The following is a 21,541-nucleotide window of genomic DNA, read 5'->3' on the forward strand; positions in this document are numbered from 1 at the left end:
ACATGTCAAAATTATATCTACTGTAAGGAGAAGACTAAGCAACGTCAGGGGGTTGGGGCACCACCCACTGAAAGAAGGCAACCATGAAAAACACACAAAAGGTTGTGGATAATATCTTTTCAGGTGGGAGCTCAGAATTGAATTGCCTGAAAATGGCCGAACCTCCAGTCATATGGGATCCAGGCAGAAAGGGGCGGGTCCAGGAGGATGGATAACAGAAGTGACGTCAGTGGTGGAACGGCCGTCAATCATCTGTTCTGCATAGGGAGTGAAAGAGAAGGCATTACAAGAACACATTAAGAGAACTCGTAGAACACAGCGCCGACCTCTGGTTTAGCGGGTAACTAGCATCACCAGAGCACTTAAGCTGTCTCCAATGCACACGAACGTGACACCGCATAAAGTAAGAAATGATCTGGCACAGGGATGCCCAATGCGTCGATCACGATCGACCGGTAGATCGCAAAGGTGGTGCAGGTAGATCGCGTTGCATTCCAAAAAAAATTTTTTTAAACGTTAGTCTATTATATATCCTGCCTATGGCAATTGTAACTTGATTGGCATACAGGGTGGCCAGTCTGAGATCTCTTTTCTTCTAACACACTGGCCATCCCGCACGCTCGATCAAACGCACCAGCTACTGCAAAACTCCGGCTGTGATCTAGTTAGTCTTCCAATTCATATTGACTAAAGAAGGGATTTAAAAAAATAGTTTGGGGAGGGTATGGGCTGGATGTGGAATTGGAAGAGCAATTTTTTTCTTACAATGTCACAATCGAAGTGCGTTTGTCTGATCTGTCAATCTATCATTGCTATTCCAAAAAAGGAAAATGTGGAAAGGAACTTTTGAACTGTTCATAAAAAGTACGAAACTGACTTCCTTCCGAAAAGCGATCTGAGAAAGAGAAAGGAGAGGGAACTAAAATCGCAGTTAATCGGACAGCCGTCATTTTTCACTCGGCTGAATTCAAAAGCTCCTTGACTGCATTATTCGACTCTACTTATTTATGCGAGTCAACCTTTTCCCACATGACGATTATTAAATCCAAATAGAGTAGTGACATAAATGTAATGAATTGTTATTGTGCCATAAAGGTTATTCAGTTAGGCAAAGTACAACAACATATATTTTATGTATAAAGTATACTCTCTCTCTTTATATATATATATATATATATATATATATATATATATATATATATATATATATATATATATATATATATATACAGTATATCATTTTTAATGTAGGTAGATCATTTCAATCTGGTCATTTTAAAAGTAGCTCGCAAGCCGAAAAAAGTGTGGGCACCCCTGATCTAGCATATATTGCACTAAATTCATTTTGGTGCGCTTATCATTTTAGTTTTCTCAAGCAAATCAACAGTGTACTCAATCAAATTAAAATTAGATTGAAACTAACATTTAAAATTCATGTTGCAAAGCTAGCTAGCTTGCAAATTATGTCTTGTCAAAATGTATTAAGAGGAAAATGAATACAAAGAATTGACATTTCAGGGATGAATTAACCAAAAAGCACGTCTTTATAATACCAGCCTTTCAAAATGCTCAGCTGAGCTGTCTGATCAGAAATGAAATATTCATGTAGGAAATAACTAAAAAATTGTAAAATATGAGGCGCCACTATCTTCAGACACACGCTCCCTGAGTAACTGCCACCTTTGCACTGCTGCTTTCGAGAAGCTGCTGACTTTACAATAACAGTGGCTAATGTGGACTGGTAACACTGGACTATTGTTTTTTCAAAAGTTTTGCTCCCTAAAAAAGATGTGGTGGTTATGATAAGACTGTTTCAAGCTAAATATAAATTTAATTTCAGACTAATTGTATCACATAGGAGTTTAAAGAAACACAGAATTAACTTTGATCAAGTTTAGTGTGTTTAATCACTTAATGATGCTGACACATTGCATTAGCTCAATTGAGTTGAGTTTTCTTTTGTAGTCAGTATCTGAATCTTCTCATTTTGGTGTCAAACAATAGTCAGCTAGCTCTGATGGATGCCACTTTTCTATTGTTGCAATGTCCTGGTGAAACCTTTTACCATGTTTCTCATGGACTACACCAAGATTCTCATGGAAACAGTTCAAGTGGGAATACAGAAAACAAAGGTTAGTGGCATGTTTCACTTCGTGGCTGTGAATGCTTGAAGCATGTTGTCCACAGCTGGACATAGTTTGATGCTCTATAGATGCCAAGAAAATTCCCAACAACCCCTCTGAATGCCTCCCAAGTAGCAGATCTTCAAACTGCTTGTCACTGATGACGTGTCTGATTTGTGGATGAACAAGAATGCCTTTCTGAATCTTGTCATCCTCTATTCGTGGTAACATCTGTCTCAAACCTCAAAATCCTTCATCTTCCTTGGACTAATTCTTTCATTAGTGATTTATATGAAAGGGGTGTATAACTTTTCTGTCTTTGGGCTTAATGGTTAGCATGGCAGTCTCCATTTGCAAATGAAACAGTGGCACTTGGGATATCCGAGCTACACTCCTAGTAGCAGTGGCACTACTTTTAGATCATTACAAATGTTCCAGTTTTAGCTGTCGTAATAACAACAATGACAGCATTTATTTATATAGCACATTTTCCTACAAATTATCTAACTCACAGTGCGTTATGAGATAGGAGGAAAGAAAAGTTTATAAAAAATAGAAATATAAAAATAAGATTAGGCAATACTAAATTATATAGAATAAAGTAAGGTCTGATGGCCAGGAGGAAAGAAAAAAAACAAACTGTATTTATACTTAAAATATGACAGGAAATTACAAAAATAGGCATTTGAATTATAATACTACTAATAAAAGTAACAATAATAATACTAATAACAAAACATTACATTTATACAGCAAATCTTTTCTCACTATTCAAACTGCTTTACATAGACGAGGAGGAATCACTTCAACCAGAACCACTGTGTAGAATCCACCTGGACGATGTGATGGCAGCCATCTTAGTGCCAGTACGCTCACCACACATCGTCTGTTAGGTGGTGAAGGGTCAAGAGAGATAGTTAGCCAATAAGGGGCAGTGAGTGATTAGGGGACCAGAGTGGTCAGGCTGTGCTGGGTAATTTAGTCAGGGAACACTCTTTTTGAAAGATGCTTTTATGACCACAGAGAGTCAGGAGCTCATGTATCACCCGAAGAACGGCTGCAGTTTTTACAGCACTGTAACATGCACACACAGACAACTGGGTTAGAGGCCCATGATGGTCTCACCAACACGTCTTCCAGCACCAAGCCTACCTTTCCCTACAAGGTCTCCCGTCCAAGTACTGGTTGGTCCAAGTGCACTCAGCTGCAGGTGGATTGCCTGCTCTGAAATGCAGATGGTATGGCTGCTGACTGGTACACGAACACTGCCATCTTAATCTATGGGCACTGGCCGAGTTCCCCAGAAGCATAGGAGTCCACAATTTGTCTGATGCTTATGTATGTTTCTGTTTTGTTATCAAAGCAGGAGCCCCAGCACGGTACTTTGCCCGGGGACCTATGATGCTCTTAAGACGGCCCTGAGATAGGAAAAGGTAAAGGTGATTTTTGTGGTGTGTCAGTGGATCAAAACATGTAAGATACACCCAAAAGCATTCAGGAAGCAAAATATTTGTTATCCAGTGTTAATTAAATGCCTTATTGTGAAATATAACATGCTGACTATAAAATCAAAGCAGCAAATATAGAATGAATTTCAGCACCTGCCCCGTTTCAGCCTTTCTGTACCTTGTTTTGTAGATATCTGACATTTATAGATTAGAAATCATTTTAATATGTCTGAAATGAATTGTTATAACTGGCCCCAAGTGAGTGAGGGTGTGTTCATTAATGCATGTGAATGAACCCCAAAAGTGGACTGGTGTCCTGGTTTGGATTGGCCTCTGGTGCAGTTGTGGCTTTCTGGTGGCTGGCTGGTCTCATGGCCTTGGAACCCCTGCAGATTTTGTTTTGTTTTTTTTCTCTAGCCCTCTGCAGGTTTTTTTTTTTTTGTTTGTTTTTTCTGTCCTCCCAGCCATCGGACCTTACTTTATTCTTCGCTCTTTATTATTGCCTAATCTTATTTTTACTTTTTATAAACCTTTTTTTCTTCATCTTGTAAAGCACTTTGAGCTATATCATTTGTATGAAAACGTGCTATAGAAATAAATGTTGTTGTTGTTGTTCTAGGAGTCTTGAAATTTTCGTTTAGCACGTCACACATTACATACATGATGCCTGAAGTCTTCCTTGTAAAAAAGCTCACAGGCAGGATTCAGTATTTTCATTAACCCTCTTAATCTACTCGAGGGTTGTGACTTTTTCAAATATTATGTGTTTAATTGTTATTATACACTCACTGACTGGGCAAATTCTTAGGACCACAACACTAATACTGGAGAGGGCCTCCTTCTGTTCTCAAATCAGCCTTAGTTCTTCATGGCATGGATTCCACAAGATGATGGGAACACTCCTTGGAGATTCTGATCCATGCTGACATGATTGCATCACACAATTACGGCAGGTTTCTCAGCTGCACGTTCATGCTGTGAATCTCCTGTTCTACCAACCCAAAGGTGTCCTATTGAATTCAGATCCAGCGACTGGGAAGGCCACTGAATAACACCTGAATGTTATGTTTATCAAACCATTTTGAGGCAGGTTTTGTTTTGCGACTTGGTGCATTATCATGTTGGAAGTAGCCGATAGAAGACTGTGGCCATTAAGGGATGCACGCAGTCAACAAGAAGATGACATTCAAGATGTGACTGATTGGTATTAATGGGCTGAACGTGCAGCAAGAAAACAATCCCCACACCACCAACCTGGGGTCATGAGGTCACTGGAAAGGGGTGTGTGGCGCTCCCGATATCTATGCAAAAGGACGAAGGTCTAAGTCTTCAGAGTCCTGGTGCTTCCTGTTTTGCTATATGGCTGCGAGACATGGACGCTATCCAGTGACCTGAGACGAACACTGGACTCCTTTGGTACTGTGTCTCTTCGGAAAATCATTGGGTACTGCTGGTTTGACTTTGTGTTGCTGATGGAGTCCAGAATGAGGCACATTACCTGCATTGTGAGAGAGCGTCAGTTACGGCACTATGGCCATGTGCTCACAGGATCCACATTGTTGAGGCCCCGAGTAGCTGGATCAGGCCAAGAGGACACCCACATAACACCTGGCTGTGGAAAATAGAGGATCATGGGACTGGGTGGGTGGGACTGGACTGCGTGGCTGCCTAGTTGTTTGTCAACCAAGATCCTGAGCTTTTTTATCGTGTGGAGGGTGCAGCAACATGCTGTACTAGTGCATGCACTCCAACCTGACCTGACCTGACCAGCCTGGACTGTTGACACAATGCAGGTTGGGTGCATAAATTCATGCTATTGTTGCCAAATTCTGGCCCTACCATCTGTGTGCTTCAGCAGAAATTGAGATTCATCAGTCCAGGCTACGCTTTTCTGGTCTTCAGCTGTCTGGTTTTGGTGCGCCTGCGCCCACTGCAGCTTCAGATTTCTGTTCTTGGATAGCAGGAGTGGAACCTAAATTGTCTTCTGCAGTTGTAGCCCATCCGCTTCAAAGTCTGACATGTTGTGCATTCTGAGATGCTTTTCTGCTCACCACAGTTGTAGAGAGTAGATAGCCGAGCTACTGTAGCCTTTCTGTCAGCTTGAATCAGTCTGGTCGTTCTCCTCTGACCTTTCTCATCCACGAGGCACTTCTGTCCACAGAAAAACTGCCCACTGGTTGCTGTTTTGTTTTCTCGCACCATTCTGAGTAAACTTTAGAGAGTGCTGTGTGTGAAAATCCCAGTAGGTCAGCAGTTACAGAAATACTCAAAGTAGCCCGTCTCATGACGCGGTCCAAATCACATTTTTCCCCACTCTGGTGTTTGACGTGAACATTAACTGAAGCTCCTGACGTGTATCTGTATGACTGTCTGCACTGCGCTGCTGCCACATGATTGGCTGATTGCATAACTGCATAAATAAGCAGGTGTACTGGAGTGCGCTGAGTGAGTGTATGTGTGTAACATTCAGAACTGTGTGTGTTATGTTCTTGAGTTTAAGTCTGCAGAGCTGCATTCTGTCTTGGGCTTCCTCAAGATGCTTTTATTGGGGAGGCATTTTAATTTTTCTCATATTTAAGAATTTGGGTTAATCGTGCTGTGGGGTGGCCCAAAGTTTTCTGTGTAAATTTTAAAAGATTCCATAGTCTGCAGCGAGGGTCGTTTCAAAGGGGTACTCTAAAATGATAGCTACACATTCTTTCGACACTAAGAGCCACTGAGCTTATCTCGTCTTATTTCCTGTTTCATTTGAATCGCAGACTATGTTTAAATTAGAAAAAGTGAAGTAAAAATGTTCCACTTTTCTTTTCTCAGAATGGAGTTATCAGAGGTACGCTTTTGGGCCTGAAGCACATGAAGAAAGAAGAAGGTGGCGTAATAGTCAATGTTTCGTCCTTGGCAGGTTTGTGTGAATTTATATTTTAATTTGATGAAACAAATTCCAATTGCTGTTTTTTCTTTCTTTCTAATTAAATTAAATGAACAAATGTGTGTTAGTGAACCCCATTTCCACCCAAATACAACAATATTTTATTCAAATTATCTTTATAAAGCATTACAGCTACTCCAAGGTGTAAATCCCAGATAACCTGATCATTGACCTGGTGTCAGAAACAAATGCAGAATGCTTCTCTTGTGACATTTCAGTTTGTTAAGAAGACAATGACATTGTAAGTGAGCTAAAAACATACGCTGGATTCAGAATGTATACAGAGATAGATTTCCCAGTTATGTGGCCATGTAAACCCTTAACCAGGTTACTGTTAAGGATTATACAGCAGAATTACTAAAAATAAAAATCCAACTTGGCTAAAGATATAAAGAGCAGTCGCCGTGAGGCATTATGCAGGCCTACTGCAGTTAACAGCCCTAGTTGTGTTTCCTGACACACTTCTGCTGAATAATGTGTTACCTGAAAGTCCTCAAGTGTTAGTGTGCCAGAGACAAGGTGTGCAGAATTGTTCATAATGGCACTCGGTTCTGTCTTCATTCTCTGCTCCTCTACTATCTACAGAGCGTATCTTGTAGCTTGTCCAGAGCGTGTCCCGTAACTGAACCTGCCCTCTTAATTAAGGTTGTTGATTTAATGGCCCTTTCTTGAAGTCAGGTTACCAGCCCAGTGCACCACAGCACCGAAAATCCCACTGGCCATCAGAGTTGTAGAAGATGTGAAGGATGTCATTGCTCACCTAAAAGGAATGCAGTTTCCTACAAGAAGATAGACTGCTCTGTTCTTTCTCATTCTGTTCCTCTGTTTTACAAGACCATTCAAGCCTGTCATTGATAATAGACCCCGAAGTACTTGTAAGGAGTGTACCACCTCCACATCCACTCCCTGAATACTGACCGGACATCAAGGCTTTTGGTGCATGTAAAATCAATGAGCAATCCCTTGGTTTTGCTGATGCTGAGTTGTTGACAATTCTCTTTCCACCAAAGAACAAAGTTCTCCACTTGACTCCTACTCTCGGTCTCATCCTCCTTGTCCTTAATAAACTGTAATGTTACCCAGTGCTTACCTCTCTCCACAAAAAACTTTAGCATTCTGCCATTCTTAGTCTAATTATTTTAAACTTCTTCTTTTAGGACTTGGGCCTCTCCCTTCCGCACCTGTCTACACAGCAACTAAACATGGCGTTGTTGGATTCAGTCGTGCTTTAGCTGTAAGTATCCAGGCCGGTGCTCCCATCATATTTGAAGGTTTATTCTGTCTGACTATGTATTTCTTACTAAAGAAGTATTATAAATGTGTGTTTGTGTGTGTGCTGTACACTCCAAACCCAAATAATAAATCAGTTTGTAAGGGATGAACATTGGTTTAAGATCATAAACAGAACAGCAAAAGAAAGATACCTAACTCCAGAATTTATACAGTGCAGTGCAAAAGTATTTGTCCCATGTTTGATTCTTGATATCATGGAATTTGTCAGGTTACCCACTGATGAGCCAAACCTGAATCCCAGCTGGGTGATGCAATAATACAATACAAAACACACATCTACTTATTTGGCTGACGAATTCACCCAAGGCAACTTACAACCTTTATGGTGCAATTGTTTCCATTTCCTTTGGTTTTCCAATTGAAGCACAGGCTGCTCAAGTGACTTGATCAGGGTCACACATGTCAGTAGTGGGATCTGAAACCAAAACCTCAGGGATTGAAGTCCAAAGCCTTAACCACTACATCACGCAAAGAAGTCTGATTCTGAATGTATGAAGAAAAATAAATGTACAGCTCTGAAACAAGTGTGTCAAAATCCTGACCTGAACCACACTGAGATGTTCTGCATGGACCTATGATGAGTGGCTGATGCTTGAAAACACACAGAGTTTGTAGAATGGTAGCAATTCTACACAGAGATAATTAGGTCCTGAAGATAGATAGATAGATAGATAGATAGATGTGAAAGTCACTATACTGTATAGCAGATAGATAGATAGATAGATAGATGTGAAAGGCACTATATAACTGATAGATAGGTTGCTATCTATCTATCTATTATATATTGCTTTTCATATATATCTGTTGTATAGTGCCATTCACATCTATCTATCTATCTATCTATCTATCTATCTATCTATCTATCTATCTATCTATCTATCTATCTATCTATCTATCTATCTATCCACTTCACAAAGATGTGCACATTAGCGTCAGAGTGAGTGCCCTGTGATCTCAAATCAAGTGACTTTATTGTCATACCATCCTTACACCTTACTGCAGCATACAGTGGCACTAAGTAATTTTTTCTCCAGGACTGCAGTGCAGCAGATATAAACACAGGAGAAGTGCAAGACAAGTCAAGACCTCTAGTATACTCTATTACCGATGATAACAACAACTAATAACAAAGACAACAGTGGCAGTACATGTACTGTATATAAATAGAGTATAAAAGCAGCTCTACAGGCAGGGAGCAGCACAGAGTTCAGATGCCCAGTGGTAGAAGCTGTTTTCAGAACCTGGCAAAAAGAGTTTGAAGGCTACAGGGCCTTGTGCCAGATGGAAGTGGAATGAAGACAGTCCTAATGAACCCCCCCTCCACCCCCAAAAAAAAACAAAAAAACTAAACAATAAATTGAAATAGAGAGCAAAAGATAGATTGGGAGAAATCTGGCTTCTTACAGAAGCTCTTTAAATAAATAAATAAATAAAGCCATAAGTCGATAGTTACGTAAGTAAATAAACAAACAAACAAATAAAACTTTGGTCTAAACCATATGTGTCAAACTCAAGGCCCGCGGGCCACATCTGGCCCGGCGTGTAATTATATCCGGCCCATGAGATCATTTTATTAATTGTTGTTATTAATGGCCCGGCGATATGAAGCGCTGGTAACACAATAAACTACAGATCCCATAATGCAGCGCTTCAGCTGCCTTGCCGAACACTTACCGCGTTAATCAAGTCTAGCTTATGATGCTGCAAGTTATTGCGAAGCTAGCCCTTACAATGCCGAAGAGAAAAGTTGATTCTGAAAATAGAGCCTTTAAAAACCGATGGGAGGCTGAGTATATGTTTACTGACATTGCCGGTAAACCCGTGTGTCTCATTTGTGGAGCTAATGTGGCTGTAATTACAGAATTTAATCTAAGACGGCACTATGAGACAAACATCAAGATAAACTCAAAGACCTGAATGCAATGCACAAGATACAGAAAGCAGAAGAGTTAAAGAAGAATCTGACACTTCAGCAGACGTTTTTACCCGTGCACAATCACAAAGTGATTTCAAGTGAAGCTGCTTTTATGGGAGACACAAATGCACCAGTGCAACTTGCCCCACTTTCCCTGTTGCCAAGTAATGTTGAACCAAGTCGTCACTACGGTGTTCCCAAATACGCACTTTGCTGATAAACTGAGCACACTGCGCTTTGGTGACTTTGAAGAACAAATAAAAAGAATTTTGAGTTGTTTCACAACCCATTTGCCGTCGATGTGGAAACTGCACCTGTGCAGATTCAGATGGAGGTGATTGAGCTGCAGTGTAATGGCACACTGAAGGCAAAGTACGATACTGCAGGGCCCGCACAGTTTATTCACTCCATTCCCGCAGAAATGCTCAGCTCCGTCTACATGCGGCTCGAACCTTGTGCATGTTTGGTAGCACATATCTGTGTGAGAAGCTCTTCTCAGTGATGAAGGCTAACAAAACAGCACACAGGAGTCGCCTCACTGATGAGCACCTGCTGTCCATCCTGAGAATCTCCACAACACAGAACCTCACACCAAACAGAAATGAACTTGTTGCCCAAAAAAAAGCCAGGCGTCCAGCTCTAAAATGACATATGAGCAAAGACAACTGAATGATTTGATTTGTTATTGCTGAAAAGCACAAATTTTATTTATATTTCCAGGTTTTGTTATGCAGCATGTTCTTATTTTGAATTTGTATAATTTTGACAGGATCTATTTCTATGGAGAGCAAAATCTTTTGGGATATTTAAAATTTAAGTTTATTTTTTATATAAAATGACATAAGAGTAAAGAAATTTGAACGTTTGTTCTTTTATCGTTTACTTTATTTCTAACTTGTATAATTTAGACAGGATATATTTATATGGAGAGCAAAATTTTATGGTTTTATTTTATTTAAGGTTTGAGTTGATTTATTCCGGAATAATATTCCTGTCTGTTTTTATTCATATTTATGTTAAAAAATGTTAAGTTTTAAAAGGTTTAAAGTTTTAAAAGTTTAGTTTTAATGTGTTCAATAAATGTTTATCCTGTTCGGCCCGCGACCTAAAGTGTGTGGGTTTTGGCCCCCTGTGCAATTGAGTTTGACACCCCTAAACACACTGGAATGAACATAAAGCAAGATTACTTACAAACTCTAGTATAAAAGAATGACCTCCAGCTCCTGAGCCTTCTCAGCAGACATACATAGCCAGAGGACGGGGTCAAGAGGAGTAGCATCTTGGTGGCCCCGCCTCCTAGGGCTCCAGCCACAAAGAAGAAGGAAAATAAGAACTAATACAACCTACAACTATACAACATAATAGTTATCACACTATATTAGCATATATCCTTATATTCATCAGTCATTACCCTGTTCATCTTGAAGAACACTTACTTATTCCTATGAGCTCATTCTTGTTCTGTGTTATCTGACCAAACCTTTTGTCCAAAGAACTCCTTGCCTGTTAAACTTCTGTTTAAAAACTCACAATCAAAAATAATGCCGACTTTCCCCCATGAACTGAACAATCATAGTCTTGTTTACACAGTTTATTCACCTAGAAGCTGCCTCTTATCTATATAATCCCATATTCCTCTATTAACACATCACACAAATTACATATTATGAGTCTTATTTAACAAACTATAAAAAAGCAGGATTTTTCACCCCAAAACACTTATAAAAAAAGAAAAGTTTCACTCTTTGTTCAAGCGAATGTTGCCAGCGTTTACTTAAAAGCTCACAGGAGGTCTATTCACCTTACAATGAATGAAAATCAAATTTTGACAGAAGTGATCTTTATAGTTCAACCCATGCCATTTCATGAAAAGTCCTGTGCTTAGGTGAAATGGCAGTATTAACATTTCCTTTTTTAATTACAAAATATTTTCCATATTTGTCAAAGTTTTACGAGCCTGCAAGGTGTGTCCTGAGAAGGGCAGTAAATAACTTGATCAATAAAAGCTCAAGTAAATTTTAGAATGAAGTACAAAGCAAAGAAAAAGTTTACAGAATGTGACCAATCTCGCTTTACTAAGGCTACATGCACAGAACATTTTCATTTAAAAATGCAGACATTAATTTCCGTTTTTACCTTTCATCTACACTACCCCAGCATTTTCTATTCCCAAAAAACGAAGACTTTTGAAAATGACCTCCAGAGTCGTACACTTCTGAAAACTCAGCCTCTGTGTTACAAAGTGTGACATTCAAAAAAGAAGACACTGATTTGTTTGTGTTTATTATAATTCTGCTCATTAAAAACTTTTCATTGCCTTACTGCCGACCCTTCATGGAAGTCATTTTCCCCCCAATGCAAGTGTGTCCAATGTAAGCGAACACCTACGTCATTTGGGTTTTGGTCATTTTAGTGGCGATGGAGATGCTTTTCGTAAATTATGAGAAAACACTAGTGAAGACAGCGATCATTTACATTTGAAAATGGCATTTTTAAATTATAACATAACCAAAGATGTACACAGTGCACAGACTACCTGAAAAATCTACTCTCTATACATAAAATCCTAAGCCTAAAAGTGCAACGGTGACGTTTTTATGTCACGCTTTAAATCTGGCTTCTTTTAAAACCTACATATGTATGTTTGGTATCATTCTTTTCAGAATTTATCGAACTTTAATGTGATGTTAGATTTTCAGACTCTTATTCCGTTTTTAAATTATAAACTAAAAAATATCAAGGACTCACATCCCGACTTTGTGCCATCAGATTTAAGCACACCTGGGGCTGGAAATAAAAGACAAAGAGTAGGACAGCTGCTGTACAGGCTTTTAAATGTTCAAAGCACCGCGTGAGATGCAGATCACGCAGCACGGCAGCAGCAACCCAGCAGCTGATTGTGCAAAGAGGAGGTAAAAAAAAAACTGTTATTTGTTTCCCAATGTGTTACCATTTAAGAGGGGGTTTCTGAGGAGTGACCCTGTCTACTTGGGGTGCGTTGAGACCCCCTCTTCACAACACAAGCGGCAGAGACGCAAAGTGTCTGGCGAATGAAGCGAGCAGGGGGGAACCCTCTCATATTTAATAAAGTGTAACATATTTTTCCAAACTTGCATGTCAAACTACGAGCTTCACAACAGTAAATAATATGGCAGCAGACATTAAAAACAAAAACAGGGCCCGGCATCCATGAAGAAATCTAAATCTAAAACAGCTGGGTTTCTCACACCCTTTTTTCTCACAATCCAGTCCATGATGACCATCAGATTGCCCCCCTTGGAGAAAGCTTCCCCCCTAGGTAATTGCTGCCGATAGTCATAGCAGGGGGCGATGGGTCTTCGCACTTGCAGAATTGCCACTGACGTCACAGAGGAGCAATGCTTAAAACAAGCCACTGCAACCCATCTCGAGACACAAACCATACGGACCCCATTTTTGAATACAATACATGGTGAGTAACAACCCAATGGTGGCATCGTGTGACTCATCTTTGACTGCGGCTTATAGTTTGAGAAGCTGTGTCAAAGAGCATTGCACAAAACCACATAAAAACAATTTACAACTAGAAATCTCTCATTTCACCATCTCATCTTCTTCTCTGTTTTCCTAGTAAATATGGCGGTCTGACTAGAAATACTTGTAACAACGTACATAAAAGTGCAGAAACAATTTCTAAGAGGCCCAAACCAAAAACTCGTGACATACCTAAGCCTAAATGTCCAACTAAAGATAAGGGTAAGCATTTAGGAGAGGATGCAAAATGACCTCACAATTGTTACTGCCATTAACTCACCAATTAATTTAAACTTTTTGGCATATTTTTCAAGTACAAAACCTAATACCTGTGGAACTGTAATATACATGTTATTTTTTTCAGGATGGATCTAGCCTTTTGGGCCTTGGGATTCGGATTAATGTCTTATGTCCAGCTTTTGTGGACACCCACTTCTTTAAATCTGAAATTAATGAAACTTTGGCTGCCATTCAGGATGCTAGGAATAAACTTTTCCACCAGTTTGGTGTTTTGCAGTAAGTTACCTTTCATCTTAATCTACTGATTCTTAGGGTAAATCTGATATACAAGGGGCATTCAACAAGTTCTCAGAATTGTGATATAGCGGGAGAGCGAGAGAGCAGATTACGCACACAGTGTTGTGGAGGGAGCGCAGCACGTCTGTAGACCAGTTTCAACAGGTCTGGATTGGTTTCGGCTTGTAGTATTGTTTTAATTACCGTCTGAGTTAGACGTGTGCATAGTCATTCGCCGCAATGTCGCAGTTCACACAACATGCTAACATCAAGTTCATTTACAGATTGGAGACTCATAGTGCTGCGGTGCTGCTAGCGTATCCGAAGCTGATTTCCCAAATTTGCACGTTGTTGGAACTGTGACATTGCACCGAATGATTATGCACACGTCTAACTCAAACAGTAAAACAATACTACACCGCAATGCAAATGAATTATATCTTGTGTAATAAATATTCAAACTACAGTATATCAACATTGTTCACTTTATTAAGAGTGCAGTCATTCAATTATTGCTACATAAGGTAATCAAGTTACATTTTGGTTGATTGCATTTTTCATGCAATCTGAACATTAATTGAATTGCTGAATTGGAAACAAAGAAAAAAATGCTTTTCTGACATAGGGTGAGTGACGAGTATCCAAGGTCTCATAAATTGGCTTCTATAACCCCACAAAACCCACGACATTTGGAAAAAATCAATTTACTAAAAGTCTTTAACTGTCTTTCCAAGTATACAAAGACGTGAAGATCCCTCAGAATGTGTTGTCAAAAAAGGGGGGGCAGTACTTTATGCAAAATATCACATTTTATGCAAATCTGGGACAGTCGTGTACTTAAAACTTTATTATTTTGAGTTAAATCAACTTAATTTGACTGTGTAAAGCAGGGGTGTCGAACTCCAGTGGCTGCAGGTTTTCATTCTAACCATCTTCTTCATTAGTGACCAGTTTTTCCTGCCAATTAACTTCTTTTGCCTTTGTTTTAATTAACTTGACTCAGACCCCTAAGTTTTCTTTTTCCTTGATGAGGAGCCAAACAATAATGAGACACAAAACAAGCTGCCACATCACCAGCTAGCCACATTATCTGAACATAAAGAAAGGTGAGGGCCTCAGTAAGGGTGATCTGTCAGGTCACCAAAACATCTTGACGGTGTTCTTAGAAAAAAAAGTAAATCAACAGTTTTGGAAATGTCTGCTGTGGCAGAATAAGAGCAGCAACAAGCCGTGGCATTAAGCAATTGGTTTAATTTTAATTAAAATTGGCTTCTCATTAAAGAACTGGTTGGAGTGAAATTGGCCGGAGTTTGAAGCCCCAGTTTAGCTGGTCATCTTTTGTTCCACATCTCATTTCTGTTTGGCTGCCATTTAATCACATTTTTGGTTATAATGGTCAGGCTGGCATAGTTGCCAGACGTTTCTGTCACCCTCAGGGACACTTGAAAGACCATTGCACAGTTATAATCCAATCAGAACTCGTTCAGTCCCTCTTTGCCAATTGACTTCAACATATTTTGCCAAGTTTGGTGAAATTCCCAAACATTTCCACAAAAGATAAAGTGAATTCAACTGAGTTCAGTCATCACTACTGTGGATAAACAACAAAAAGTTCCTGCGTGATATTTTTTGGTTTGCTGTTTTATGCTGTGTTCCATTTGAATGGAGAGTCAGAATTTTTAACTGGAATGAGCCCTTAAGTCGGATTTCCAACTTGGAAACTTGGACCTTTAGTGAAAGCTGTAGTATTATACTGTTTATTAGCACTTCTGTCTATTTGTGTGTCATTAAATCAGTTGCACACATGGTACTGTCCAACTAGATGTGTTTCCATGACATCTGAATAAACACATCTCATTTCTGTTTGGCTGCCATTTAATGAAGAAAAGAATCAATTCAGAGCACCAAATCCTTAAAAATAGGGCTATTAAAATGAAGGGAAAACAAGATAATTAGCAGTAAGAACTGTTCACTGATTAGGGAAAGGGTTAGAATGAAAACCTGCAGCCACAGCGGCCCTCCAGGCCCGGAGTTTGACACCCGTGGTGTAGAGGGAAAAGGGAAAAATCACACAAAATAAGTGAGTAGCGACAGCAGTCCCAGTGACAGATTATGATTCTGCTGAAAGAAAATCTCCTGACTGATTTGTTCAAACACAAAGGAATTGTGTTAGTATGACATCTAAGAAACTTAAGTCAGTGTAACTAGAAAAAGTTTAGTAACAGCAGCAAACATAACTATTTTAAATTAAAGTATTCTAAATTAAATGCATAAATTGAACATCCCCAATAGTTAATTCTTTTGAGTGTTTGCATTTCTGCATCATCAAGTCAATCATTACATTTCTCAAGGATACCCTGAATTAGGGCAACTTTTGTCAATTCAGACTTTTTTTTTTATTCTTTTCTTCAGAATTTTTGCTGCATTTCCCTTGTGCGTGTCTAGTGTTTTATAAAGTGACGTGACAAACTGCTATTTCACATTTAGCATTAGTGGAACGTCTTGGAGGTAATTTATGATGTGTTGTAGTCCGGGGTTTGCTCAGGTTTAGTCCTACCTACAATGTGGCTGAAGGTTTGCATTCCAACCAGCTTCCCAATTTAATGGCTCAGGCTTAATTCAAATCAATCTGATGGTTTAATTAGACAGCTTTTAGTCTTTATTCTTTTTGGATTCAGAAGAATGTGCCAGTATATTTACATTCAGAAGAAATTAAGAATATTTTTTTTGGCCATAGCTTTAAATTATTAACTTTCTTTTCCCAAATCACCTTTTCCAGTGGCATTTGCTTCCTTTATTGTACCCAATATTTGACTTTTATTGATGAGCAGTGCAGACACAGGTGCAAATGACACAAAACACTAAAGGGGAACAACTAGTTCAGTGCAGCCCAATTAATAAAAAAAGACTTAAATACCCAGAACATTAAAAAAAGCAAAGTCTTAAAATGCAAGACAAAGAAAAACACATATTCCATATCCCACACACATGCTTGCTACAGTCTACAAAAATATTGCAAATTTCTGGATTGACACAAAGGATACAGAATCTGCAGAACAACAGTGTGCTCAATGAAGACAGGAGACCAATTAAAGCAGAAGATTGTTGGGATGAACACTTTTGTTTATGGTGGTCCATTGGATTGAGCTTGAGAACCACTGATTTAAGCCGTTTCTAACTAATTAGCACTTGTGACAGCAGCGCTATGGGCTTAGTGATGACAAGTCGAGAAATGTCAACTCCAGGATGTCACAAATTTAGGACCAAAGGTAGCCCCCATGAAAATTTCATGTGGCCAACCTTCCCCTTGTCAGTTTGTATTCTAAACTCCATCCGTGGCTCCTCTCCTCTAACAGGATGCTTCCCTTTGACCCCACCTGTTATGATGCAAACAAAGTGAGACGTTTCTTGCTCTTAGAATACGTTTTTGTCTGGGATGTTCTTTCACACTTTTAGTGGTTTGAGTTATCAGGGTTTCTGTCTCTATAATTTCTCTCTCTCTATTCTTTTCTGGAGTTGTGTAAATATTATTATCTTTATCATATTGTAGTCCTGTTGCCATAATGTGTTGCACAGTTATGGAGGTTTTCCAGAAGTCACACAACATGTTGTAACTGGCGCAGTGCTTTATAAGGTACTACCACTTGCTTGACGGGACCCAAAATTGTGGATTAGAGCTGACCGTCAAAATTACAAACGTTTGCTGTGACCATGATTGCCAAATATTTTCCTGAAAATGTATTGTGCAGCCAGCTTAGATGAACAATTTTTCCCAGAGCCCCATGATGCTTTGTGAGCCCATTGTGGCATCACAGAGGTGTAGCATCTGTGTACAGAACTTTCATGCATTTTACATTGCTGCCTGATGTGCTTTGCACTTGTGTGAGGTCACCAGTTTAGACGGAATTGTGTTCTGCATGCATTAAAAAAAAACAAAAAGAAAAAGGAAAACTTGCACTGTTTTCATTTGAGGAGTACATTAGCTGATCATAATGAGAATGTCTGCATAGATTCATTTTTTATTATATCTTCACTGCTGGATCATGCTTGTTATGCTCCCCACTATGTAGCACAGATTGGGTAGTGAACAGGCACAGCGCCTGAATATATAACACTGAGTCCTTGCATCACCGGCACTGTGGTTGTGCCAGTACACGTAGATTATCTATCATATATTATATATTATCTCCCGGTACTATGAAGCTCAAACAGCGAAGTGCCAGTACAAAGCAGTGCAGACCAAGTGAGTCCTGGTAGCCATGCACCGAGTCCATATGAAGGGAGAGGGTGTAGACAGAATAGAAACGCAATTATCAATGCGACGTGGCACCAAGTCAAAACAAACATTAAAGGAGACCTCAGTCAGAGTCAGAGAGCGTATGAGACCCTGTAAAATAATATTAATAATAATAATGACAGATGCATTGCTATTTCCATGGTGTTTCTACCTTTTTGATGGTTAGAAAAGAAATGCAAAACATCTGCACACATAGACTGGAAACAAAGAAAATGTGCCAGCTTTGCCAGCTGTGTCCGATTAATCTGAGCAGATGCTTTGCATTTTTTTCTTCCATCAAAAAAGATAGAAATGGCTTGTAAATAACAATAAATCTTTTGTTATTATTATAATTAAGTAGAGTTTAGATTTTGTATATGTTTGTATACATACATAAATAACATGTCATTTTTTTTACTTATTTGCTAATTTATGGCCATTTGTTGTATTTTGTTTGTGGTTATCATTTTTCAGCGTTTTGTTGTTTGAGGTAGGGTGGTGCAGTAGTTAGCTTTGCTGCCTCTCAGGTCTGGTCACATTTTTGGTTATAATGGTTGGGCTGGCATAGTTGGCAGACGTTTCTGTCACCCTCAGGGATACTTGAAAGACCATTGCACAGTTATAATCCAATCAGAACTCGTTCAGTCCCTCTTTGCCAATTGACTTCAACATATTTTGCCAAGTTTGGTGAAATTCCCAAACATTTCCACAAAAGATAAAGTGAATTCAACTGAGTTCAGTCATCACTACTGTGGATAAACAACAAAAAGTTCCTGCGTGATATTTTTTGGTTTGCTGTTTTATGCTGTGTTCCATTTGAATGGAGAGTCAGAATTTTTAACTGAAATGAGCCCTTAGGTCGGATTTCCAACTTGGAAAGGGTCTTGGACATGTCGGCTCTTTCTCTGTCTTTTGCAAACCTCAAGTCCACAATCTTGGTGTTATCTTTGACAGTAACCTCTCTTTTGAGAAACAGATTAATTCTGTAGTCAAGAGTTGCTTTTTCCAGCTTCGTCTATTAGGTAAGATCAAGCCTTTTTTATCTTCTAGGGATCTTGAGAAAGCTGCGAAATGCTTTTATCTTTTCTCGACTGGATTACTGCAACTCTCTGTATTCTGGAATTAGTAAATCCCTGATATGCAGGTTACAGTTGGTCCAGAATGCTGCCACTCGCTTTCCGGTTGGGGCAAGAAAGTCTGATTCTGTTTCTCCAATATTAGCTTCTTTAAACTGGCTGTCCGTCAGTTTTCGAATTGATTTTAAAACCTTGTTGCTAAGTTTTTAAATCTTTACATGGTCTTGCTCCTGCCTATTTATCCAAATTGTGTGTTTTACACCAGCCATCCAGAGTGCTTAGATCTTCTGGTCAGTTGTCTCTTGTTGTCCCTCGTAGTAAGTGTAAAACTAAGGGGGACAGACACGGCTTGTGCTGCTGCTGCTGCTCCTCGCCTGTGGAACTCTTTACCTCGTCACATAAAGGAGTCGTCTACAATTGAACTGTTCAAAACGAGATTAAAGACTTGCTTCTATGCATTCCATGACCTTCAGTAATACTGATGGTTTCCTCATTGTGATTATGTAACATTACTTTTATTTATTATTTATTTTATTTTTAAGATTTTTTTTAAAGACTGCTTACATCATTGTGTTTTAACCTCAGTTGTAAAGGAATGTTTTAAGGATCCCATGGGATACCTTTCGGAAACCGTTTTACACGCTGCATATGGCGATTCACCTCCGCCAGAAATATGCCTCTATGAACAGTCAACGTGGGTCAGAGCTGCATGTGGCCTCTACAACAGACGAATATAAATGACGCCGTTTTTTCTGTGTCGTCGCGTCTGAGTTGGTGGGCGTGGCTCTGCGAGTTGTCGTCGTATCCAATGGTCTTGGAGTTGGTGGGCGTGGCTCCATCCTGCGTACGCCACAGGTGTCTTACTTGTCGGCGGCTTAGTGAATCCACGTCCCTTCCGGCGTGCTTTCCATGGGTGTCTTGCCTTAGTGAATTATATATATAGATTGTATGTTTTCTTTTGTTCTGTTATTGTAAAGCACTTTGGCCACAGCATTCCTATGTTGTTTTAAATGTGCTATAGAAATAAATTTCACATTGACATTGACATTGGATTGGATTATGCAGTTTTTAAGATTATTATTTATGATTTGTACGGTTAATATCGGGATGGATATTCTACTGACATGCCCTATTACCAATCTCATCCCTACTTTAGACCTTCAGAAGTGGCTGAAAGTTTTCTGCAACTGGTGACAGACAAGAGCAAGAATGGAGCCGTCCTACACATCATGAAGAACGGTGGAGCCCATTATATGGACATTTCCAAGTAATCCAAAGACTTGTTTGTGGCAATTGAAAATAACCCACCCGGCGTAATTACATGTTGATATTTACTTTCTGTTTTTCTTGGTTTAAAGGATGAAAAATGCTCTGATTGATTAGACGGCAGGACTACCACATGGGAGGTCCTAGAAACCTGCAGTAGACGTGCACCAGATTGACACCCGTTTGTAATACGAATGATGTTCACGTACCCCTAGTCTCTATGGGGTCCTTGCTGGTAATAAAAACATCTTTAATATTCTTTTGCTGCAGTATATTTGTTTTTCTTCCATCCCATTCAGTTCCAACAGATACACATAATGCATGCTTCCTATTTTAGAGATCTGTACTGCTGTACGTTTGTAGGCACTGAGTTTGATGAATGTGAAATGGTGCAAGAAAAAAATTGATTTTAGAAAACAACTACTGATGGTGGAGCCCAGGAAATATGGAGGATAAACTGAAAATCCAGGAGCACATAGAGTAGCATTCTGTGATATTTGCACTGATTTGAGAAGAGAAGATGATTAAAAAGCCTTTGGTCAAATGTATTCGTATTTATTACATATAGGAGGTTACATTTCTATGTTATTTTTATGGAGTTTAGTAACTTTTCTTAAATGTGCATGAAGATAAGAAAGGACTTGTAAGTGACTACTATGGGGTATTTTAATGGAAAGAGCTACCAAACATGTTGTGCCTTTCTCACTTCTCATGAAGATTCCTGTAATTCACTGTTTTCAGGTCTGCCTGCCAAATCTCTAAATAAGCTGCAATATATCACACAGTTCTGCATCCACGTTACTCAGTCACGCTGGGCATTCTGCACGTTCTGTGGCGTCTCAATTTGCTGCCCTCCAACATATCTGAATATGCCAACCTATCCATCCATTATCCAACCCGCTATATCCTAACACAGGCAGGGTCACAGGGGTCTGTTGGAGCCAATCCCAGCCAACACAGGGCACAAGGCAGGAACAAAACCCAGGAACCGCCACAGGGCACACACACACACCCACTAGGGACAATTTAGGATCGCCAATGCACCTAACCTGCATGTCTTTGGACGGAAACCGGAGTACCCAGAGGAAACCCACACAGACACGGGGAGAACATGCAAACTCCACTCAGGGAGGACACGGGAAGCGAACCCCGGACTCCTTACTGCGAGGCAGCAGCGCTACCACTG

At 39.6% G+C, this 21,541-nt stretch overlaps 1 protein-coding gene across 2 annotated transcripts in view; it reads left to right on the forward strand.

Annotated features, from left to right (window-relative positions):
• Window positions 1–20,614, forward strand: part of LOC120543079 (15-hydroxyprostaglandin dehydrogenase [NAD(+)]-like) — a 33,396-nt gene extending 12,782 nt beyond the window's left edge. For both annotated transcript variants that reach the window (XM_039775929.1, XM_039775930.1), the window contains exons 5-9: window positions 6,386–6,473; window positions 7,658–7,734; window positions 13,586–13,737; window positions 20,246–20,356; window positions 20,448–20,614. In XM_039775929.1, the coding sequence (XP_039631863.1) occupies window positions 6,386–6,473; window positions 7,658–7,734; window positions 13,586–13,737; window positions 20,246–20,356; window positions 20,448–20,472 (453 nt within the window). In that variant the 3' untranslated portion in view covers window positions 20,473–20,614. The remainder of the gene's footprint in view (window positions 1–6,385; window positions 6,474–7,657; window positions 7,735–13,585; window positions 13,738–20,245; window positions 20,357–20,447) is intronic.
• Window positions 20,615–21,541: the final 927 nt, after the last annotated feature.

Source organism: Polypterus senegalus, chromosome 13, assembly GCF_016835505.1.
Source record: "Polypterus senegalus isolate Bchr_013 chromosome 13, ASM1683550v1, whole genome shotgun sequence".
NCBI classification, from domain to species: domain Eukaryota; kingdom Metazoa; phylum Chordata; class Cladistia; order Polypteriformes; family Polypteridae; genus Polypterus; species Polypterus senegalus.